The sequence below is a fragment of the Oncorhynchus keta genome, chromosome 35 (genome assembly GCF_023373465.1).
Source record: "Oncorhynchus keta strain PuntledgeMale-10-30-2019 chromosome 35, Oket_V2, whole genome shotgun sequence".
Lineage (NCBI taxonomy): Eukaryota > Metazoa > Chordata > Actinopteri > Salmoniformes > Salmonidae > Oncorhynchus > Oncorhynchus keta.
Window position 1 is genome coordinate 59292538 of NC_068455.1, and position 18627 is coordinate 59311164.

The 18627-nt window shown below is 41.0% G+C and overlaps 1 protein-coding gene across 1 annotated transcript; it reads right to left on the reverse strand.

The window, feature by feature from the left end:
• Positions 1-1611: 1611 nt before the first annotated feature.
• LOC118368732 (zinc finger protein 501-like) lies at positions 1612-16831 on the reverse strand. The gene is made up of 2 exons (XM_035753087.2): positions 16064-16831; positions 1612-3764 (listed from the first exon to the last, which is right to left on the reverse strand). The coding sequence occupies exons 1-2, from the start codon at positions 16377-16379 to the stop codon at positions 2902-2904; spliced, it is 1179 nt and encodes a 392-aa protein (XP_035608980.1). The 5' UTR covers positions 16380-16831; the 3' UTR covers positions 1612-2901.
• Positions 16832-18627: the final 1796 nt, after the last annotated feature.

Here is an 18627-nt window from a genome sequence, read left to right on the forward strand (position 1 = left end):
TCTGCTTAATTTTCCCCCACTGGTTGTATATTTAACATGCTGATAGAAATTTGGTAAAACAGATTTAAGTCCCCGGCCACTAGGAGTGCCGCCTCTGGATGAGTGTTTTCCTGCTTGCTTATGGCGGAATACAGCTCATTGAGTGTGTTCTTCGTGCCAGCATCGGTCTGTGGTGGTATGTAGACAGCTACGAAAAATACAGATGAAAACTCTATAGGTAGATAGTGCGGTCTACAGATTATCATGAGATACTCTACAACAGGCAACTCTACCTCAGGCAAGCAAAACCTCAAGACTTCCTTAGATATCGTGCACCAGCCATTGGACACAGTTTATCATAGTGCACTATGCTTTATTACGGACGACAGGTTCAGTACACATCACTGCATTCTGTTATCAGGAAGTTCACTAAAAGAAATGGTTCCTGGAGTATCCTTTAGGGGTTCTTCAAATTGAAACTTTGGGGGAACCCCTTTTAATGGATCCTCAAATAACCTTTTGAAGAACCTTTTGGGGTTCATTTTTTAACTACCCACCTCCCCTGTTATTATTATTAAAATGGATAATACTATGCATAACAATAATACAATATTTTAGTTCTCAGTGTTTTATGATTTTAGTGGCAAAGCAGAAAAAAAAAATCTAAATATGAAGTAAACTCCCAGCAGAGTCTCATTGGTGAAATTAGCATTCAGATAATATCTTTAAGTAAATCAATCATTCATTTATTCATGCAATTGCAGACAGAAGTTGACAACAGGAACATAGCACGCATGTTTCAGAGTAGGTTCTGCAAAATAGAAAAGGGTCCGAGTTGTTTTATTATGCCTACAGTCATATCTTAGTGATGTCACTGCCTATGTCATTACCTTCTACTCATGAGACCAAACCCATGCCTACACAGCTACATAAGAGTTTCAGTGTTATCTAAAAGCTCAGCAGTAAATGTCCACTCCCCAAGTTGATTTATAGTGGAATGTCTGACTAGTCTCATAGAACTCTGCAAGAGATATCTCAGTCACATTTCTCAGACCGTTTCTTTATAGGAGGCAGAGACTAGAAAAAAACTGTGGAACAATATTAAACCTTCATAATGAATATATATATTGTTAATCTGTAGTCTAGGACCCTATACATGTAAGGAGGGAGGGGTCTTATAACCCCCTTATATTAATACAACATAAGCATAATCAACTATAATAATACATCAAACATTTGGTACAGCTCCTATCGTAACCCCAAGGTGAACCCGACAGGCCATACTGACTGTTACGTTTGATTTTGACCCCCCCCCCCTCCCCTCCCCTCCCCTCCCTTTGTTCAGGGACACATTATTCCATTTCTATTAGTCACATCTGTGGAACTTGTTCAGTTTATGTCTCAGTTGTTGAATCTTATGTTCATACAAATATTTACGCGTTAAGTTTGCTGAAAATAAACAAAGTTGACAGTGAGAGGACGTTTATTTTTTTGCTGAGATTAGCTATAGGACAGAAGTGTGTTTAAAACACAGGGACTAATATACACAGAAAGCATTTAAAGAGCTCCAATGTTTCAGCTATGTTGGCTAGCAAGTTACCAAGGTGGCTGACTGAATCAGAATGAAAGATGTTGAAGGCGTGCGTGTTGAATATTTATTTTTATGAAATAATTTATTGATGTATTTTTTTAAATATAATAATAATAATAATAATAATAAGAGAGACATACAAAGATCAGCATGTGTTGATTGATTATTCAGGCTTAATGAGTAAGAATTTTAAAAAGTACACTACACATCCGCATTTAGAGGCAATTTCTTATTCAGTCAAATAAACAGATTAAAAATAAGCCTGTAAATCTAATGCTTCTACATGTAACAATACATACATGTCGTAATCTACAGTTTATAATGAACGTCCACTTATGGAGCAGGCCTTCCACATGTTATTTCTATTGACACAAAAGTGTTGCATTAATAAAAAATAAAAAATATTTTTACAATCAGCATCTGTGTACTCTGACATGGTGTAATGATACTGATGAAAAACATTCACTACCTCATGAATGTTCCCATGTCAACAACGTATCAATGTTATCAGAACGTAACACATTTTTATATTCCTTCAGCTTGATGACTGGTAGACCAATTAACTCAATGAAATGACTAAATTCAAGAGGCTACAAGGTTAGAATCAAGAAATGCACACTCAATTCAACGATTTAGTCATTTACATTTTGCAATATCCAAATCATACACAGTTGCTGTCAAATATATATAGTGCACCCAAGTAATAGCTCCGGGCTGCCAAGAACTTTGTCCATGCCATGGCTTTATTTTCTGATTTAAAATTGTAAATGTATGTTTACACAAGTAAAATTGGTTCCGTAATGTTGAAAATCCCAATAGATGTGGAGACCAAAATATTCTTTCAATTTCAACTTACTTTAGAAGAAATAGGGAATTATTCAAGAAAAGTGCAAGGGTGCCTATATATTTGGCCGCAACTGTAATAGTGTTTCCAATCAAATTAACTTAACACCCAAATCATATTTCAAATTCAAGAGGTTAGAATCAAGAAATACAAAATTCCATTAATCTATATAATCATTAAATAGACTGCGTCAAGGTGCCTCACACTACAGAAATAGGAGAAAGGCTCCTGCTCCTATGAGCCGTTCTGGGTCAGAGAAGCCGAGGCTCGTGCAAGGCTATTTACTTATATAATCATTCACATTTTGATTATTATTCAAATAACATAATGAACAGCATTGGAGGATTTATACTTGTATCCAATCAATCAAAACGAAATACACATTAAAATATTTAAATCAGATTTTTAGACATGATCACGTCTCAAGATGGAAAAAACAACAACCTAAGTAATGACTATTTCATGTGGAATAAAAAAAATACCACAGTCAAAAACACAAGTCAGAACACAACCTCTCTATTCTCTCATGTGATTTCAGGGCCTCTGACTGGGAAAATGTCTTTCCACAATGAGAACAGTGGTATGTCTTCCCCTCCTGTGTATTTGTATGTATTATTTCATGCTCTTTCAAGGCCACTAACTGGGTAAATCTCTTTCCACACAAGGAGCAGTGGTAGGTGCTATCCCCCCTTGTATGTGTCCTCTTATGCCTACTCAGGCCCCATAACTTGGTAAAACTCTTTCCACACAGGGAGCATTTGTATGGCTTTTCTCCTGTGTGGGTCCTCTCATGCAATTTCAAGGTACCTAACCACCTAAAACTCTTTTCACAGTGGGAACAGTGGTAAGGCTTCTCTCCTGTGTGTATTCTCTCATGCTGTTTCAGGCTCACTGACCCCCTAAAACTCTTTCCACAGTGGGAACAGTGGTAAGGCTTTTCTCCTGTGTGTATTCTCTCATGTGTTTTCAGGCTCACTAACCACCTAAAACTTTTTCCACACTGGGAGCATTGGTAGGGCTTCTCTTCTCTATGCGTCCTCTCGTGCCTATTCAGGTCCCCTAACTGGGTAAAACTCTTTCCACAGTGGGAACATTGGAAAGGTTTTTCTCCTGTGTGTGCCCTCTCGTGCGTTTTCAGACTACCTAACCAGGTAAAAGTCATTCCACATTGGGAGCAGTGGTATGGCTTCTCTCCGGAGTGTATTCTCTTGTGTATTTTCAGGTTCCATAGCAGAGTAAAACTCTTTCCACACTGGGAGCAGTGGTGTCTTCCTGCTGATTTGGACGTCTCTGGGTCTGGTTCCCCCGAAGGACTCTTTTCGCTGTCAGAGTGACAGTCTGGCCTCTCTCCTGCCAAAGAGAATAATTAAAAAGGGACTTCATTGTCATTTTTTGTCAACAATATTCATAAATTACTCCATGTCGAAGTGGAAGAAAAATGTAATATTTATTTTTTATGGAAAATAAATCACTAATATAACTAGATTAGATAAGTATTCAACATGTATTCAAGACATGTTGGAATCGCCTTTGGCAGTGATTGCAGCTGTGAATCTTTGAGTAAGTATCTAAGAGTTTTGCACACATGGATTGTACAAAATTTGCCATTTATTCTTCAAAAAAATTCTTCAAGCTCTGAAATTGGTTGATGATCATTGCTAGAAAGCCATTTTCAAGCCGATTTAAGTCAATACTGTAATTAGGCCAATCAGGAAGATTGAATGTCGTCATGGTAAGCAACTCATGGTTAGAGCGTTAGGCCAGTAACCAAAAGGTTGTTCAATCGAATCCCCGAACTGACAAGGTAAAAATCTGTCATTCTGCCCCTGAGCAAGGCAGTTAACCCACTGCCCGGGCGCCGAAGACGTGGATGTCAATTAAGGAAGCTCCTCGCAACTCTCCGATTCAGAGGGGTTGGGTTAAATGCGGAAGACGCATTTAAATTGAAGGCATTCAGTTGTACAACTGACTAGGTATCCCCCTTTCCCAAATCCAGTATATTTATTTTGCCTTGTGTTTTAGGTAATCGTCCTGCTTAAAAGGTGAATTTGTTACTCAGTGTCTGTTGGAAAGCAGACAGAACCAAGTCTTCCTCTAGGATTTTGCGTATGCTTAGCTCTATTCTGTTTCTTTTTATCCTAAAAAAACTCCCTTATCCATGCCAATGAAAAGCATACCCATAACATGATGCAGTCACCACCATGCTTGTAAATATGAAGACGTGTACTCAGTGATGTGGTGTATTGGATTTGCCTCAAACATAACGCTTTGTAGTCTGGACAAAATGGGCAAAAAGTTCATTTCTTCCCCACATTTTTTTGCAGTCTAACTTAAGTGACTTATTGCAAACAGGATGCATGTTTTGGAATATTTTTATTGTGTACAGGCTTCCTTATTTTCATTCTGTCATTTATGTTAGTATTGTGGAGTAACTACAATGCTGTTGATCCATCCTTGAGCGGTTTCCTTCCTCTCAGGCAACTGAGTAAGGAAGGGCGCCTGTATCTTTGTAGTGGCTGGTTGTATTCATACACCATCCAAAGAGTAATTAATAACTGCACCATGCTCAAAGGGATATTTTACCCATCAACCCAGTGGCAGAGCCCCACCTGTTTTGAGCCCTACCTATTAAGCAAAGAAAAAATATGTATACAGTACCAGTCAAAAGTTGACACAGCAACCCATTCAGGTTATCTTTCATGTTTACGCTTTTCTATAGTCGTGGCCAAAAGTTGAGAATGACACAACTACATTTTCAAAGTCTGCTGCCTCAAATTGTATGATTGCAAATTTGCATATACTACAGAATGTTATGAAGAGTGATCAAATTAATTGCAATTAATTGAAAAGTTCCTCTTTTCCATGCAAATGAACTGAATCCCCAAAAATACATTTCCACTGCATTTCAGCCCCGCCACAAAAGGACCAGCTGACATCATGTCAGTGATTCTCTCGTTAACACAGGTGTGAGTGTTAACGAGGACAAGACTGGAGATCACTCGGCCATGCTGATTGAGTTCGAATAACAGACTGGAAACTTCAAAAGGAGGGTGGTGCTTGGAATCATTGTTCTGCCTCTGTCATCCATGGTTAGTTGCAAGGAAACACGTGCTGTCATCATTGCTTTGCACAAAAAGGGCTTCACAGGCAAGGATATTGCTGCCAGTAAGATTGCACCTAAATCAACCATTTATCGGATCATCAAGAACTTCAAGGAGAGCGGTTCAATTGTTGTGAAGAAGCCTTCAGGGCACCCAAGAAAGTCCAGCAAGTGCTAGGACCATCTCCTAAAGTTGATTCAGCTGCGAGATCAGGGCACCACCAGCACAGAGCTTGCTCAGGAATGGCAGCAGGCAGGTGTGAGTGCATCTGCACACACAGTGAGGCGAAGACTTTTGGATGATGGCCTGGTGGCAAGAAGGGCAGCAAAGAAGCCACTTGTCTCCAGGAAAAACATCAGGGACAGAATGATATTCTGAAAAAGGTACAGGGATTGGACTGCTGAGAACTGGGGTAAAGTCATTTTCTCTGATGAATCCCCTTTCCGATTGTTTGGGGCATCCGGAAAAAAAGCTTGTCCGGAGAAGACAAGGTGAGCACTACCATCAGTCCTATGTCATGAAAACAGTCAAGCATCCTGAGACCATTCATGTGTGGGGTTGCTTCTCAGCCAAGGGAGTGGGCGCACTCACAATTTTGCCTAAGAACCCAGCCATGAATAAAGAATGGTACCAACAAATCCTGAGAGCAACTTCTCCCAACCATCCAGGAACAGTTTGGTGACAAACAATGCCTTTTCCAGCATGATGGAGCACCTTGTCATAAGGCAAAAGTGATAACTAAGTGGCTCTGGGAACAAAACATCGATATGTATCCATGGCCAGGAAACTCCCCATACCTTAATCTCATTGAGAACTCGTGGTCAATCCTCAAGAGGCGGGTGAACAAACAAAAAAAACTAAAATTCTGACAAACTCCAAGCATTGATTATGCAAGAATGGGCTGCCATCAGTCAGGATGTGGCACAGAAGTTGATTGACAGCATGCCAGGGCGGATTGCAGAGGTCTTGAAAAAGAAGGGTCAACACTGCAAATATGGACTCTTTGCATCAACTTCATGTAATTGTCAATAAAGGCCTTTGACATTTATGAAATGCTTGTAATTATACTTCAGTATTCCATAACATCTGACAAAAATATATAAAGACACTGAAGCAGCAAACTGTGGAAATTAATATTTGTGTTGTTCTCAAAACCTTTGGCTGCGACTGTACAGTGTAGAATTATAGTGAAGACATCAAAACTATTAAATAACACATATGGAAGCCATAGAAAGAGTGGGAGGCCCCAGTACACAACTGAGCAAGAGGACAAGTACATTAGAGTGTCTAGTTTGAGAAACAGATGCCCCACAAGTCCTCAACTGGCAGCTTCATTAAATCTTACCCGCAAAACACCAGTCTCAACATCAACAGTGAAGAGGTGACTCTGGGATGCTGGCCTTCTAGGCAGAGTTGCAAAGAAAAAGCCATATCTCAGACTGGCCAATAAAAGATTAAGATGGGCAAAAGAACAGACACTGGACAGAGGAACTCTGCCTAGAAGGCCAGCATCCTGGAGTCGCCTCTTCACTGTTGATGTTGAAACTGGTGTTTTGCAGGTACTATTTAACGAAGCTGCCCAGTCCTTTACAAACATGTCAAACAATGTATGGAATCAATCGTTAGGATGTTTTTAACATAAGAGGCACTGGAACGAGAGGAAACTCTGTCGGGAGCGCACGTCATGAGACCAAGGCTCTCTGCCAGACCACTGACTCAAACAGGTCTCACGAGCCCCTAATTTATAGTAGAATCCTCATTCGACTTTCAAAAGACGGTTGAAATCTAATGGAAGCCCTAGGAAGTGCAACCTCATCCATATCTCAATGTGTACTCAGTAGGCCAAGCTTTGAAAAACTACAAGCCTCAGATGTGGTTGGATTTTTCTCAGGTTTTCACCTGCCATATGAGTTCTGTTATACTCACAGACATCATTCAAACAGTTTTAGAAACGTCAGTGTTTTCTATCCAATACTAATGTGCATATATTAGCATCTGGGACAGAGTAGGAGGCAGTTCACTCTGGGCATGCTATTCATCCAAAAGTGAAAATGCTGCCCCCTATCCCAAAAAGGTTAAGCAGGTTCTTCATTTCACCATTTCAGCGGTCTATTGACAGGTGTCGTTTTTATATTCAAAGTCAACAGTGTTTTCTTTGCTTCAATAGAGTGATCAGGGATGTGCAACTATAGTTTTCCTTTTCAGAAAATACATTAGTGCAACATTCTGCAGAAAATTGCTTAATTTTAAACAGATTACAACAGAAGTACAATGCTATTTGGCTGGCAGCCACAATAAATTAGTAAATGAGCTTAAAATGAAAAAGCAAAGTATTTTGTGCAAAAACAATGCATGGCCATTATACACTATACATACAAAAGTACGTGGACACCCCTTCAAATTAGTGGATTCAGCAATTTCAGCCACACCCATTACCGACAGGTGTATAAAAAAAAGAAAAAAATCAGGCACACAGCCATGCAATAGCCATAGACAAAAATTGGCAATAGAATGGCCTTACTGAAGAGCTGTGACTTTCAGCGTGGAAAAGTCATAGGATGCTACCTTTCCAACAAGTCAGTTCGTCAAATATCTGCCCTGCCAGTGCTGCCCCAGTCATCTGTAAGTGCTGTTATTGTGAAATGGAAACGTCTAGGAGCAACAACAGCAAAGTGGTAGGCTACACAAGCTCAAGACAGCACCACCGAGTGCCGAACTGCATAGCACGTAAAAAAGTATTAGGTTGCAACACTCACTACCGAATTCCAAACTGCTTCTGAAAGCAACGTCAGCACAAGAACTGTTCGTCGGGAGCTTCATGAAATGAGCAGAGGCACACAAGCCTAAGATCACCATGCACAAAACTAAGTGTCGGCTGGAGTGGTGTAAAGCTCGCCGCCATTAGACTCTGGAGCAGTGGAAAGGCATTCTTTGGAGTGATCAATCACGCTTCACCATCTGGCAGTCCAAAGTACAAATCTTTGTTTGGCGGATACCAGGAGGACGCTACCTGCCCGAATGCATAGTGCCAAATGTAAAGTTTGGTGGAGGAGGAATAATGGTCTGGGGATGTTTTTTAGTGTTAGGGTTAGGACCCTTAGTTCCAGTGAAGGGAAATCTTAACGCTACCGCATACAATGACATTCTAGACATTTCTGTGCTTCCAACTTTGTGGAAGGCCCTTTCCTGATTCAGCATGCCAATGCCCCCGTGCACAAAGTGAGATCCAGAAATGGTTTGTCGAGATCGGTGTAGAAGAACTTGACTGGCCTGCACAGAACCCTGACCTCAACCCCATCGAACACCTTTGGGATAAATTAGAATGCCGACTGTGAGCAAGGCCTAATCGCCCAACATCAGTGCCCGACCTCACTAATGCTCTCGTGGCTGAATGGAAGAAAGTCCCTGCAGCAATGTTCCAACATCTAGTGGAAAGCCTTCCCAGAAGAGTAAAGAGTGTTATAACAAAGGAGGAACCAAATACATATTAATGTCCATGATTTTGGAATGGGGTGTTTGACGAGCAGGTGTCCACATACTTTTGGTCCTGTAGTATATTTGTAATGTTTATCATAGAAAGAAAGTAGCCAGCTACATTTCCTAATGTTTTGCTTAAAGTTAATCTTGAATTTTACCAGAGGAAAGTTGGCTGGCTGGCTAAACTCAGTCGGAACGCTGTCTGCTGATAGCAACTTATGTGAGCGAAGCTGAAGAGAGGAGTGGAGCACGCCCAATTTGACTGGAGCATGGGGCGAGTTTCCCAAAGGCAGGAGTGTCAGCCTTCTAGCACAGTAGCGACTCAGGGCATGCCCGGCCCAGCATTTGTAGTCTACTTGTGTGCTGTTATAGCCCCTTGCTTTAGCTATTGTCATCTAGTATGCTAAATATTTTCATAAAGAAACTGATAAAACACGCAAGAGAAAAATCAAGGTGACTTACAAATGAGGAGGAGTACTGTAAGAGCAATAGAGGGAGTGTGGTGATGTAGTGTCCACAATTACAGAATTATTGTGGAATCTGAAAAGACAGGTACCCCGAAAGCATGATCGTGTACTTTTTTTTTTTTTTTTTTTTAACCTTTATTTAACCAGGCAAGTCAGTTAAGAACAAATTCTTATTTTCAATGACGGCCTAGGAACAGTGGGTTAACTGCCTGTTCAGGGGCAGAACGACAGATTTGTACCATGTCAGCTCGGCGGTTTGAACTTGCAACCTTCTGGTTACTAGTCCAACACTCTAACCACTAGGCTACCCTGCCGCCCAACAGGGTACTCGGGACAGAGCAAAATTCAGTTGGTGGTACAGTAACCAAAAAAATAAAAAATGTTGGGAACAACTCATCGATACAATAGGCTATCATTGTTTCTGGCATATATTACCTCTTTCAAGGAGGTTTCTGTTTTGACTAATCCTTTTGGCCTACCAATAGAAAAATGAATAAAAAACAACTAAAGATCCCTGCCCAGCCTGGAAAAAGTGGCCCGAAGGGTGTTAAGCATCCCCAGTGGCTCTGCAAGCTCTCAGAGGGTATTCTCCACTGCTGGCCTGCTTGCCAGGCACCATCGCATGAGCTTGAAGCCACAGACTCTACCCAAAAAAATAATAATTAAAAAAGGCACTGTAGATGGTGCCTAATAAGGCATTTTTCATTTAAATTGTATTTAATTAAGTAAGTCACAGCCTACATGTGCAATTTATAGACTATTTAATACAACGAAATGTTGTTTAAATGCTGAGCGCTTTATGTCCCTGCTAGCCTAGTGTTTCGTACTCGCAAATGCTTCTCAATTTATTTATTTGTAAGCTATAGCCTTGAAATAATTGAACTAATATAGCCTAAAAAAACCTATGTTTGTTCCTTCTTAGGCTACCTGTCTGGCTCCTGACCTATTTAGAGTATTTATATTTTGATAGGTCAGTGGAAAATCTCCAACCTGTTTAGTGCGCAATCCCGAGAGCGTGCCTTTCTTGTTTTGATTTTATATTGACGACGCTATTGTCCGGTTGAAATATTATCGATTATTTAGCTAAACACAACCTGAGGAATGATTATAAACATCGTTTGACATGTTTCTACGAACTTTACGGATACTATTTGGAATTTCCGTCTGCCTCTTGTAACCGCATTTGAGCCATTGGATTACTGAACAAAATTGAGGGGTTTTTTTTATATAAAGAGGGACTTTACCGAACAAAATGAACATTTATTGTGTAACTGGGAGTCTTGTGAGTGCAACCATATGAAGATCATAAAAGGTAAGTGATTAATTTTATTGCTATTTCTGACTTTCATGACTAGTCTACTTGGCTGGTAACTATGTAAAGTTGTGTCTGCTGGGCGCTGTCCTCAGATAATCGCATGGTTTGCTTTCGCCGTAAAGCGTTTTTGAAATCTGACACAGCGGCTGGATTAACAACAAGTTAATCTTTATTTTGATGTATTGCACTTGTGATTTTATGAAAGTTAAATATTTATAGTAATTTAATTTGAATTTGGCACTCTGCAATTTCACCGGATGTTTTCGAGGTGGGACCGGATCCGAAAGAAGTTAACAAGAAATTTGTGGAGTGGTTGAAAAACGAGTTTTAATGACTCCAACCTAAGTGCATGTAAACTTGTGACTTCAACGGTATATTATTTTACTGCTCTAGGGATATAATTATTGTTTTGATAAGCTTATTTACTACTATGTATTGATATTTTTTCCTCCCTACTCTTTATGCGATGCACAATGCAGAGAAAATGGGAAGAATCATCATCACTTAACTACCCTGGTGAATTATTGTAATGCTTGTTTATGTGTCAGTTAATCCCATAAGGGATGGCTTGCCAATTGGCGATTTGACACAATATATTTTTTCCCCCCATTCATGTAATACTTAATAAACTTATTTTTTTTAATGTCTCTAACCAAGTGGATTATTTATCTTTAGGCTCCCCGAATGGCATCTATTCATTTTATAGAGCCAACTTCATTAGATTATATATACACACCGTGGTGCCAACCAGGTGGGATGGCGTATCATGGCAGAATGCTGTAATAGCCATGCTGGTTAAGTGTGCTTTGAAATCTAAATAAATCAGACGGTGTCACCAGCAAAAAAAACACACCTCCTCCTCCATGCTTCACAGTGGTAACCACACATGCAGAGATCATCCATTCACCTACTCTTTGTCTCACCAAGACAAATTTGGACTCAGACTAAAGGACACATTTCCACTGGTATAATGTCCATTGCTTGTGTTTCTTGGCCCAAGTAAGTATCTTCTTATAATGGGTGTCCTTTAGTAGTGATTTCTTTGCAGCAATTTGACCATGAAGGCCATTTGAAAAAATGGCCCCGGAAGAAATGGCAGCAACAACACTCACCTCGGATTAGACAAAGATTTTTTTCTTCAACAAGCAGGACATTCTCCGAACACCCGACATGGCCAACATCCCAGTTATTTGCAAGAGGAAGAGACGCAGGTATAGAGGACACAGAGCGGGTTGCCTCATAAGGATCCGCAGAAGGCGAGAGGGAAAGCTGCCATTATTACTCGCCAACATGCAAACATTGGACAATAAATTAAACGAGATAGGATCACGAATATCCTACCAACGGGACATCAAAAACTGTAATATCTTATGTTTCACGGATTCGTGGCTGAATGATGACATGGATATTCAGCTAGCAGGATATACGCTGCACCGGCAAGACAGAACAGCACACTCTAGTAAGATGAGGGGGGGGGCGGTCTGTGCATATTTGTAAACAACAGCAGGTGCATGAAATCTAAGGAAGTCTCTAGATTTTGCCCACCTAAAGTAGAGTATATTGTGATAAAATGCAGACCACACTATTTGCCTAGAGAATTTTCATCTATACTCTTCGTGGCTGTTTATTTACCACCACAGAGGGATGCTGGCACTAAGACCGCTCTCAGTCAGCTGTATAAGGAAATAAGCAAACAGGATACTGCTCACCCAGAGGCGGCGCTCCTAGTGGCCGGAGATTTTAATGCAGGGAAACTAAAATCAGTTCTACCTAATTTTTTATCAACATGTTACATGTGCAACCAGAGGGAAAAAAATTATAGATCACCTGCACTCCACAGACAGAGACGCGTACAAAGCTCTACCTCGCCCTCCATTTGGTAAATCCGACCACAATTCTATCCTCCCGATTCCAAAAATAAAAGCAGGAAGCACCAGTGACTCGGTCTATAAAAAAAGTGGTCAGATGAAGCAGATGCTAAACTACAGGACTGTTTTGCTATCACAGACTGGAACATGGTCTGGGATTCTTCCGATGGCATTGAGGAGTACACCACATCAGTCACTAGCTTTATCAATAAGTGCATCGAGGTCGTCGTCCCCACAGTGACTGTACGTACATAACCCCAACCAGAAGCCATGGATTACAGGCAACAATCACACTGAGCTAAAGGATAGAGCTGCCACTTTCAAGGTGTGGGATTCCAACCCGGAAGCTTAAGAAATCCCACTATGGCTTCCGACGAACCATCAAACAGGCAAAGCATCAATACAGGGCTAAGATTGAATCGTACTACACCGGCTTTGATGCTTGTCTTGTGGCAGGGCTTGCAAACTATTACAGACTACAAAGGGAAGCACAGCCAAGAGCTGCCCAGTGACACGAGCTTCCCAAATGAGTTAAATCACTTCTACGCTCGCTTTGAGGCAAGCAACACTGAGGCATGCATGAGAGCATCAGCTGTTCCGGACGACTATGATCACACTCTCCGTAGCCGATGTGAGTCAGAACTTTAAACAGGTCAACATACACAAGGCTGCGGGGCCAGATGCATTACCAGGATGTGTGTTCCGGGCATGTGCTGACCAACTGGCAGGTGTCTTCACTGACATTTTCAACATGTCCCTGATTGAGTCTGTAATACCAACATGTTTAAAGCAGACCACCATAGTCCCTGTGCCCAAGAACACGAAGGCAACCTGCTAAAATGATTACAGACCAGTAGCACTCACGTCCGTAGCCATGAAGTACTTTGAAAGTCTGGTCATGGCTCACATCAACTCCATCATCCCAGAAACCCTAGACCCACTCCAATTTGCATACTGCCCCAACAGATCCACAGATGATTCAATCTCAACTGTACTCCACGCTGCCCTTTCACACCTGGACAAAAGGAACACCTACAGATCAGCGTTCAACACCATTGTACCATCAAAGCGCATCACTAAGCTAAGACTTCTGGGACTAAACACCTCTCTCTGCAACTGGATCCTGGACTTCCTGATGGTGAGGTAGCAACACATCTGCCACACTGATCCTCAACACTGGAGCCCCTCAGGGGTGCATGCTCAGTCCCTGTACTCCCTTGTTCACCCACGACTGCATGGCCAGGCACGAATCCAACACCATCATTAAGTTTGCCGATTACACAACAGTGGTAGGCCTGATCACCGTTAACGACGAGACAGCCTATAGGGAGGAGGTCAGAGACCTGGCCGTGTGGTGCCAGAATAACAACCTATCCCTCAACGTAACCAAGACAAAGGAGATGATTGTGGACTACAGGAAAAGGAGGACTGAGCACACAACCATTCTCATCAAGAGTGCTGTAGTGGAGCAGGTTGAGAGCTTCAAATTCCTTGGTGTCCACATCACCAACAAACTAGAATGATCCAAACACACCAGGACAGTCGTGAAGAGGGCACGACAAAACCTATTCGCCCTCAGGAGACTAAAAAGATTTGGCATTGGTCCTCAGATCCTCAAAAGGTTCTACAGCTTCAACATCAAGAGCACCCTGACTGGTTACATCACTGCCTGGTACGGCAACTGCTCGGCCTCCGACCGCAAGGCACTACAGAGGATAGTGCGTACGGCCCAGTACATCACTGGGGCTAAGCTGCCTGCCATCCAGGACCTCTGTACCAGACAGCATCAGAGGAAGGCCCTAACAATTGTCAAAGAACCCAGCCACCCGTCATAGACTGTTCTCTCTACTACCGCATGGCAAGCAGTACCGGAGTGCCAAGTCTAGGACAAAGGCTTCTCAACAGTTTTCACCCCCAAGCCATAAGACTCCTGAACAGGTAATTCAATGACTACCCGGACTATTTGCATTGTGTCCCCCCCCAACCCCTCTTTTACGCTGCTGCTACTTCTCTGTTTATCACATATGAATTGTCACTTTAACCGTATGTACATACTACCACAATCAGCCCAACTAACCAGTGCCTGTATACAGCCTCGCTACTGTTATTTTTCACTGTTGTTTTTATTTCTTTACTTACCTTTTGTTCACCTAATACCTTTTTTATTTTATTGCACTGTTGGTTAGAGCCTGTAAGTAAGCATTTCACTGTAAGTTCTACACCTGTTGTATTCGGCGCACGTGACAAATAAACCTTGATTTGATTCTCGCAGTCTCCTCTGAACAGTTAAAGTAACACACATCTCAACGTTAACTCTGTGAAGCATTTATTTGGGCTGCAATTTCTGAGGCTGGTAACTCTAATTAACTTATCCTCTGCAGCAAAGGTAACTTGGGGTCTTACTTTCCTGTATCCGTCCTCATGAGAGCCAGTTTCATCATAGCGTTTGTTGGTTTTTGCGACTGCACTTGAAGAAACTGTCAAAGTTCTTGAAATTTTCCAGATTGACTGACCTTCATGTCCTAAAGTAATGTTGGCTTTTCTTTCTCTTTGCTTATTTGTGATGTTCTTGCCATAATATGGACTTGGTATTTTACCAAATAGGGTAAAAAGACCACACCTACCTTGTCACAACACAACTGATTGGCTCAAACGCATTAAGAAGGAAAGAAATTCCACAAATTAACTTTTAACAAGGCACACTGTTAATTGAAAAGCATTCCAGGTGACTACCTCATGAAGCTGGTTGAGAGAATGTCAATAGTGTGCAAAGCTGTCATCAGGGCAAAGGCTGGCTACTTTGAAGAATCTCAAATATAAAATATATTTGGATTTGTTGAACACTTTTTTGATTGCTACATGATTCCATAGGTGTTATTTCATAGTTTGGATGTCTTCACTATTATTCTACAATGTAGAAAATAGTACAAATTAAGCAAAACCCTTAAATGAGTAGGTGTGTACAAACTTGACTGGTCCTGAATATATAACTTTTTCTAAATGACAAAATATTAGATCAATGTACCTCCAAATCGTTATGTTGGAGTGACTTAAAAAGTTGAGATGAGACAGATGTTTTTGTTGTGCAAGACCAGAAGTATCCAGGGAAAGTGTTGGAAAATTAGTGACAAAGTGGTTGCTATGAGAATTACAAGATGGGGAGTTTAAATCCAAATTGCCCTAATGAGTAGAATTCTGTTTTCACATGCAAAGGTGATTATTATTTTAAAACATTTAAACGCGTCTGCCTTCCCAACGAAAACTCGAACATATATTTTATGGAGAAAAAAATATGCATGTTTCTGAAATATGCATCAGGCTGCTTTGTTGACACAATGACTGAGCTATGCAGATTCCGGTTCGCCGCTTTTGCCCGTTCATGTCACGCGGTGCACTTAATCTAACCCCCTTCACTACTTACTGGTGTTAATCCGATCTCCTGTCTCTTCCGATGTGACAGTTATCTCTCCCTCCGTCTTCACTCCAAAAACTGCATCCTCTTTCTCTTCCTCCTCTTCTTTCACGGTAACATCCTCCTCTTTCACTCTGAACGTTTCTTCCTCTTGTTTCACTGCAACAGCCTCAACCTCTTCTTTTTTTACTGTGACATCCTCCTCTTGTTTCTCATCTTTTACGACAATGTTCAACCAAATACCGTCTTTCTCCGTCAAGCAGACCCCCTCTTCTTTATCAGGGGAGGAGTAGTTTAGTGAACTCATGGTCGGGGATGTTAGCATGGGCGACTAGCCTGGTGCTATGTTATCCAGTTAACTTACTAGCAACGTATATGTGCAATTAAAGAGGGTAACTAGATATACAACAAATGTGTTTAAAACAAACACAGTGGCTATAAATGTAACGTCACAGCGAAAACGTATAGAGAATCAAAGGTTCGTCGATGTTGGCTAGCAACCTACCGAAGTGACTTACTAGCTTGTTGTTGTATTTGAAGAAGGGACACGTTTTACGCCACTTCATACAGCTACGACCGGATGTGATTTTCCCTAACCCTTTCCTAGCCTCAACCTTTGCCTCCTAACCTGCTACGTAAATTATCTTAACCGGCTACGAAGAAGTCACTTCCGTATCGAATTGGTGAGGAGGAGAGAGAGGCCCAACTCGGCGGAAAAGCTGTGTCCCCCCAGCAGGTGGCGATGTTTCGCCTACTCATGCGACCACATGTCCCGGAGTGTGCGGGAAAAGACTGCATTTTGTCCCGAAACCAAACAACCATGTTCCGCATGTTCTCAACAAATGCAAACACCACAAATTTAGAAAACAATTGATTTGTCCCGTATCTCAGTCAGACATTCCAACCTGTCTATTTGCAGGCACGTTCCGTTTATGGAAAGATATTCTCTATATAATTAGATGTAGTAGCCTAAATTTAAATGTTAAAAACATTTCCAATCATTGTGGAGTTCTGATATTCTGCGCAGCGCAAGATGAGATGTATGCCAATGTCATATGCCTATCATCAACCAATCATATTTCTGAAATCCTTTCGGGCTAAATTCCAGCTACATTTGGAGAGGCCAATTAGGCCTCATCACTTACAAAAAAAGCGTGCTTCTGAGTAAGAGTTATACAAGTAAGTAAATAGCTACATGAGACTGAAATATATAAGGTAATTTCATCAAATGTGTGACTGAGGTGCTATATGCGCATTAGTTGTTTATTTAGCATATTTCTTCTACTTCACTCAATCCCGTTTTAAAAGTCTCCCTAGCAGTGGTGTAAAGTACTTAAATAAAAAATACTGTAACGACCCTGGGTAGTAAGGTAGTAAGTACTACTTAAGTAGTGTTTTGGGGTATCTGTACTTTACTTTACTATTTATATTTTTGTCCCGTGTCCTGCAACCAAACAATCATTTTCCACATTTTATCAACAAATTCAAGAGCACGCAAATTGCCCAGGGGGTTCGGAGTATGAGTCCAAATCACATAATGCATAACGGAGCATGGAGGGCACTTCTCGAATGTATACTCCGTTTGTACATATTTTGAAGCATGCATCAATGCATGCTTCAACGGAAAGTATGCAAAGAAATATGATGCAAACACATAAAAATGACGGTGTGATGAGATAACTCTAGTGGACTACGACGATACCAGCGCTTATTTCAGAGAGCGCTCCGGAAGCAGCGCCCCAAGTGGGCAGAGCGAGGCTTATTGGATATGGACACGTTTTTAATACAAGAAAAAAGCCTCTCATTTTACAGTGGGTTCGCCATTGTTCTGTGTGTCTTAGTTATGCTAATATATTTGAGACCAGTATATTGCAGTTAATTTCGTCTTTTGACTTCATAAGTAAAATATATTTGAGTAGTAAAGAGGGAAACAACAACGAGTCCCAGACAATTCACAATTGAACATACCGGAGGTGACGTCGTTTACTATGTTACCTAAATTATTGCGATCATCTGGTTACCACAAGTCTTTGGACTAAACTGAGCTCATTAATTAACAAAACAGACCATGTTCCACGGTTGGTCTGTGTAAATTATGCGATTATATTGGAGACAGATTTATAGCAGTGAATGTCATCTATTCATTTACTCTTACTTCTAAATAGAAGCAATATCAGCCAGAGAAACGAATTGTTCTTACTTTGTGATAGAACATTCAGATGTCTGCCTGACTTTACCTGAAATATTTTAATTTTCTTGTGATCACAACAAAACGATGTACAATTGTACCTTTATTTAACTAGGCAAGTCAGTTAGGAACAAATTCTTATTTTCAATGACTGCCTAGGAACAGTGGGTTAACTGCCTGTTCAGGGGCAGAACAACAGATTTGTACCCTGTCAGCTCGGGGGTTTGAACTTGCTACCGCCCCTTCTTCGAAGGTTTGTGTTTTCTTGCCGACCGCAATTTTCTGGATTATCTTGAGACAGGAACAAAACTACTTATTTTACTCAACTAGAGATTTAAATAATTTGTTTCTTTAAAAAGATGGGCCTGGCTGACATGGGCTGTTT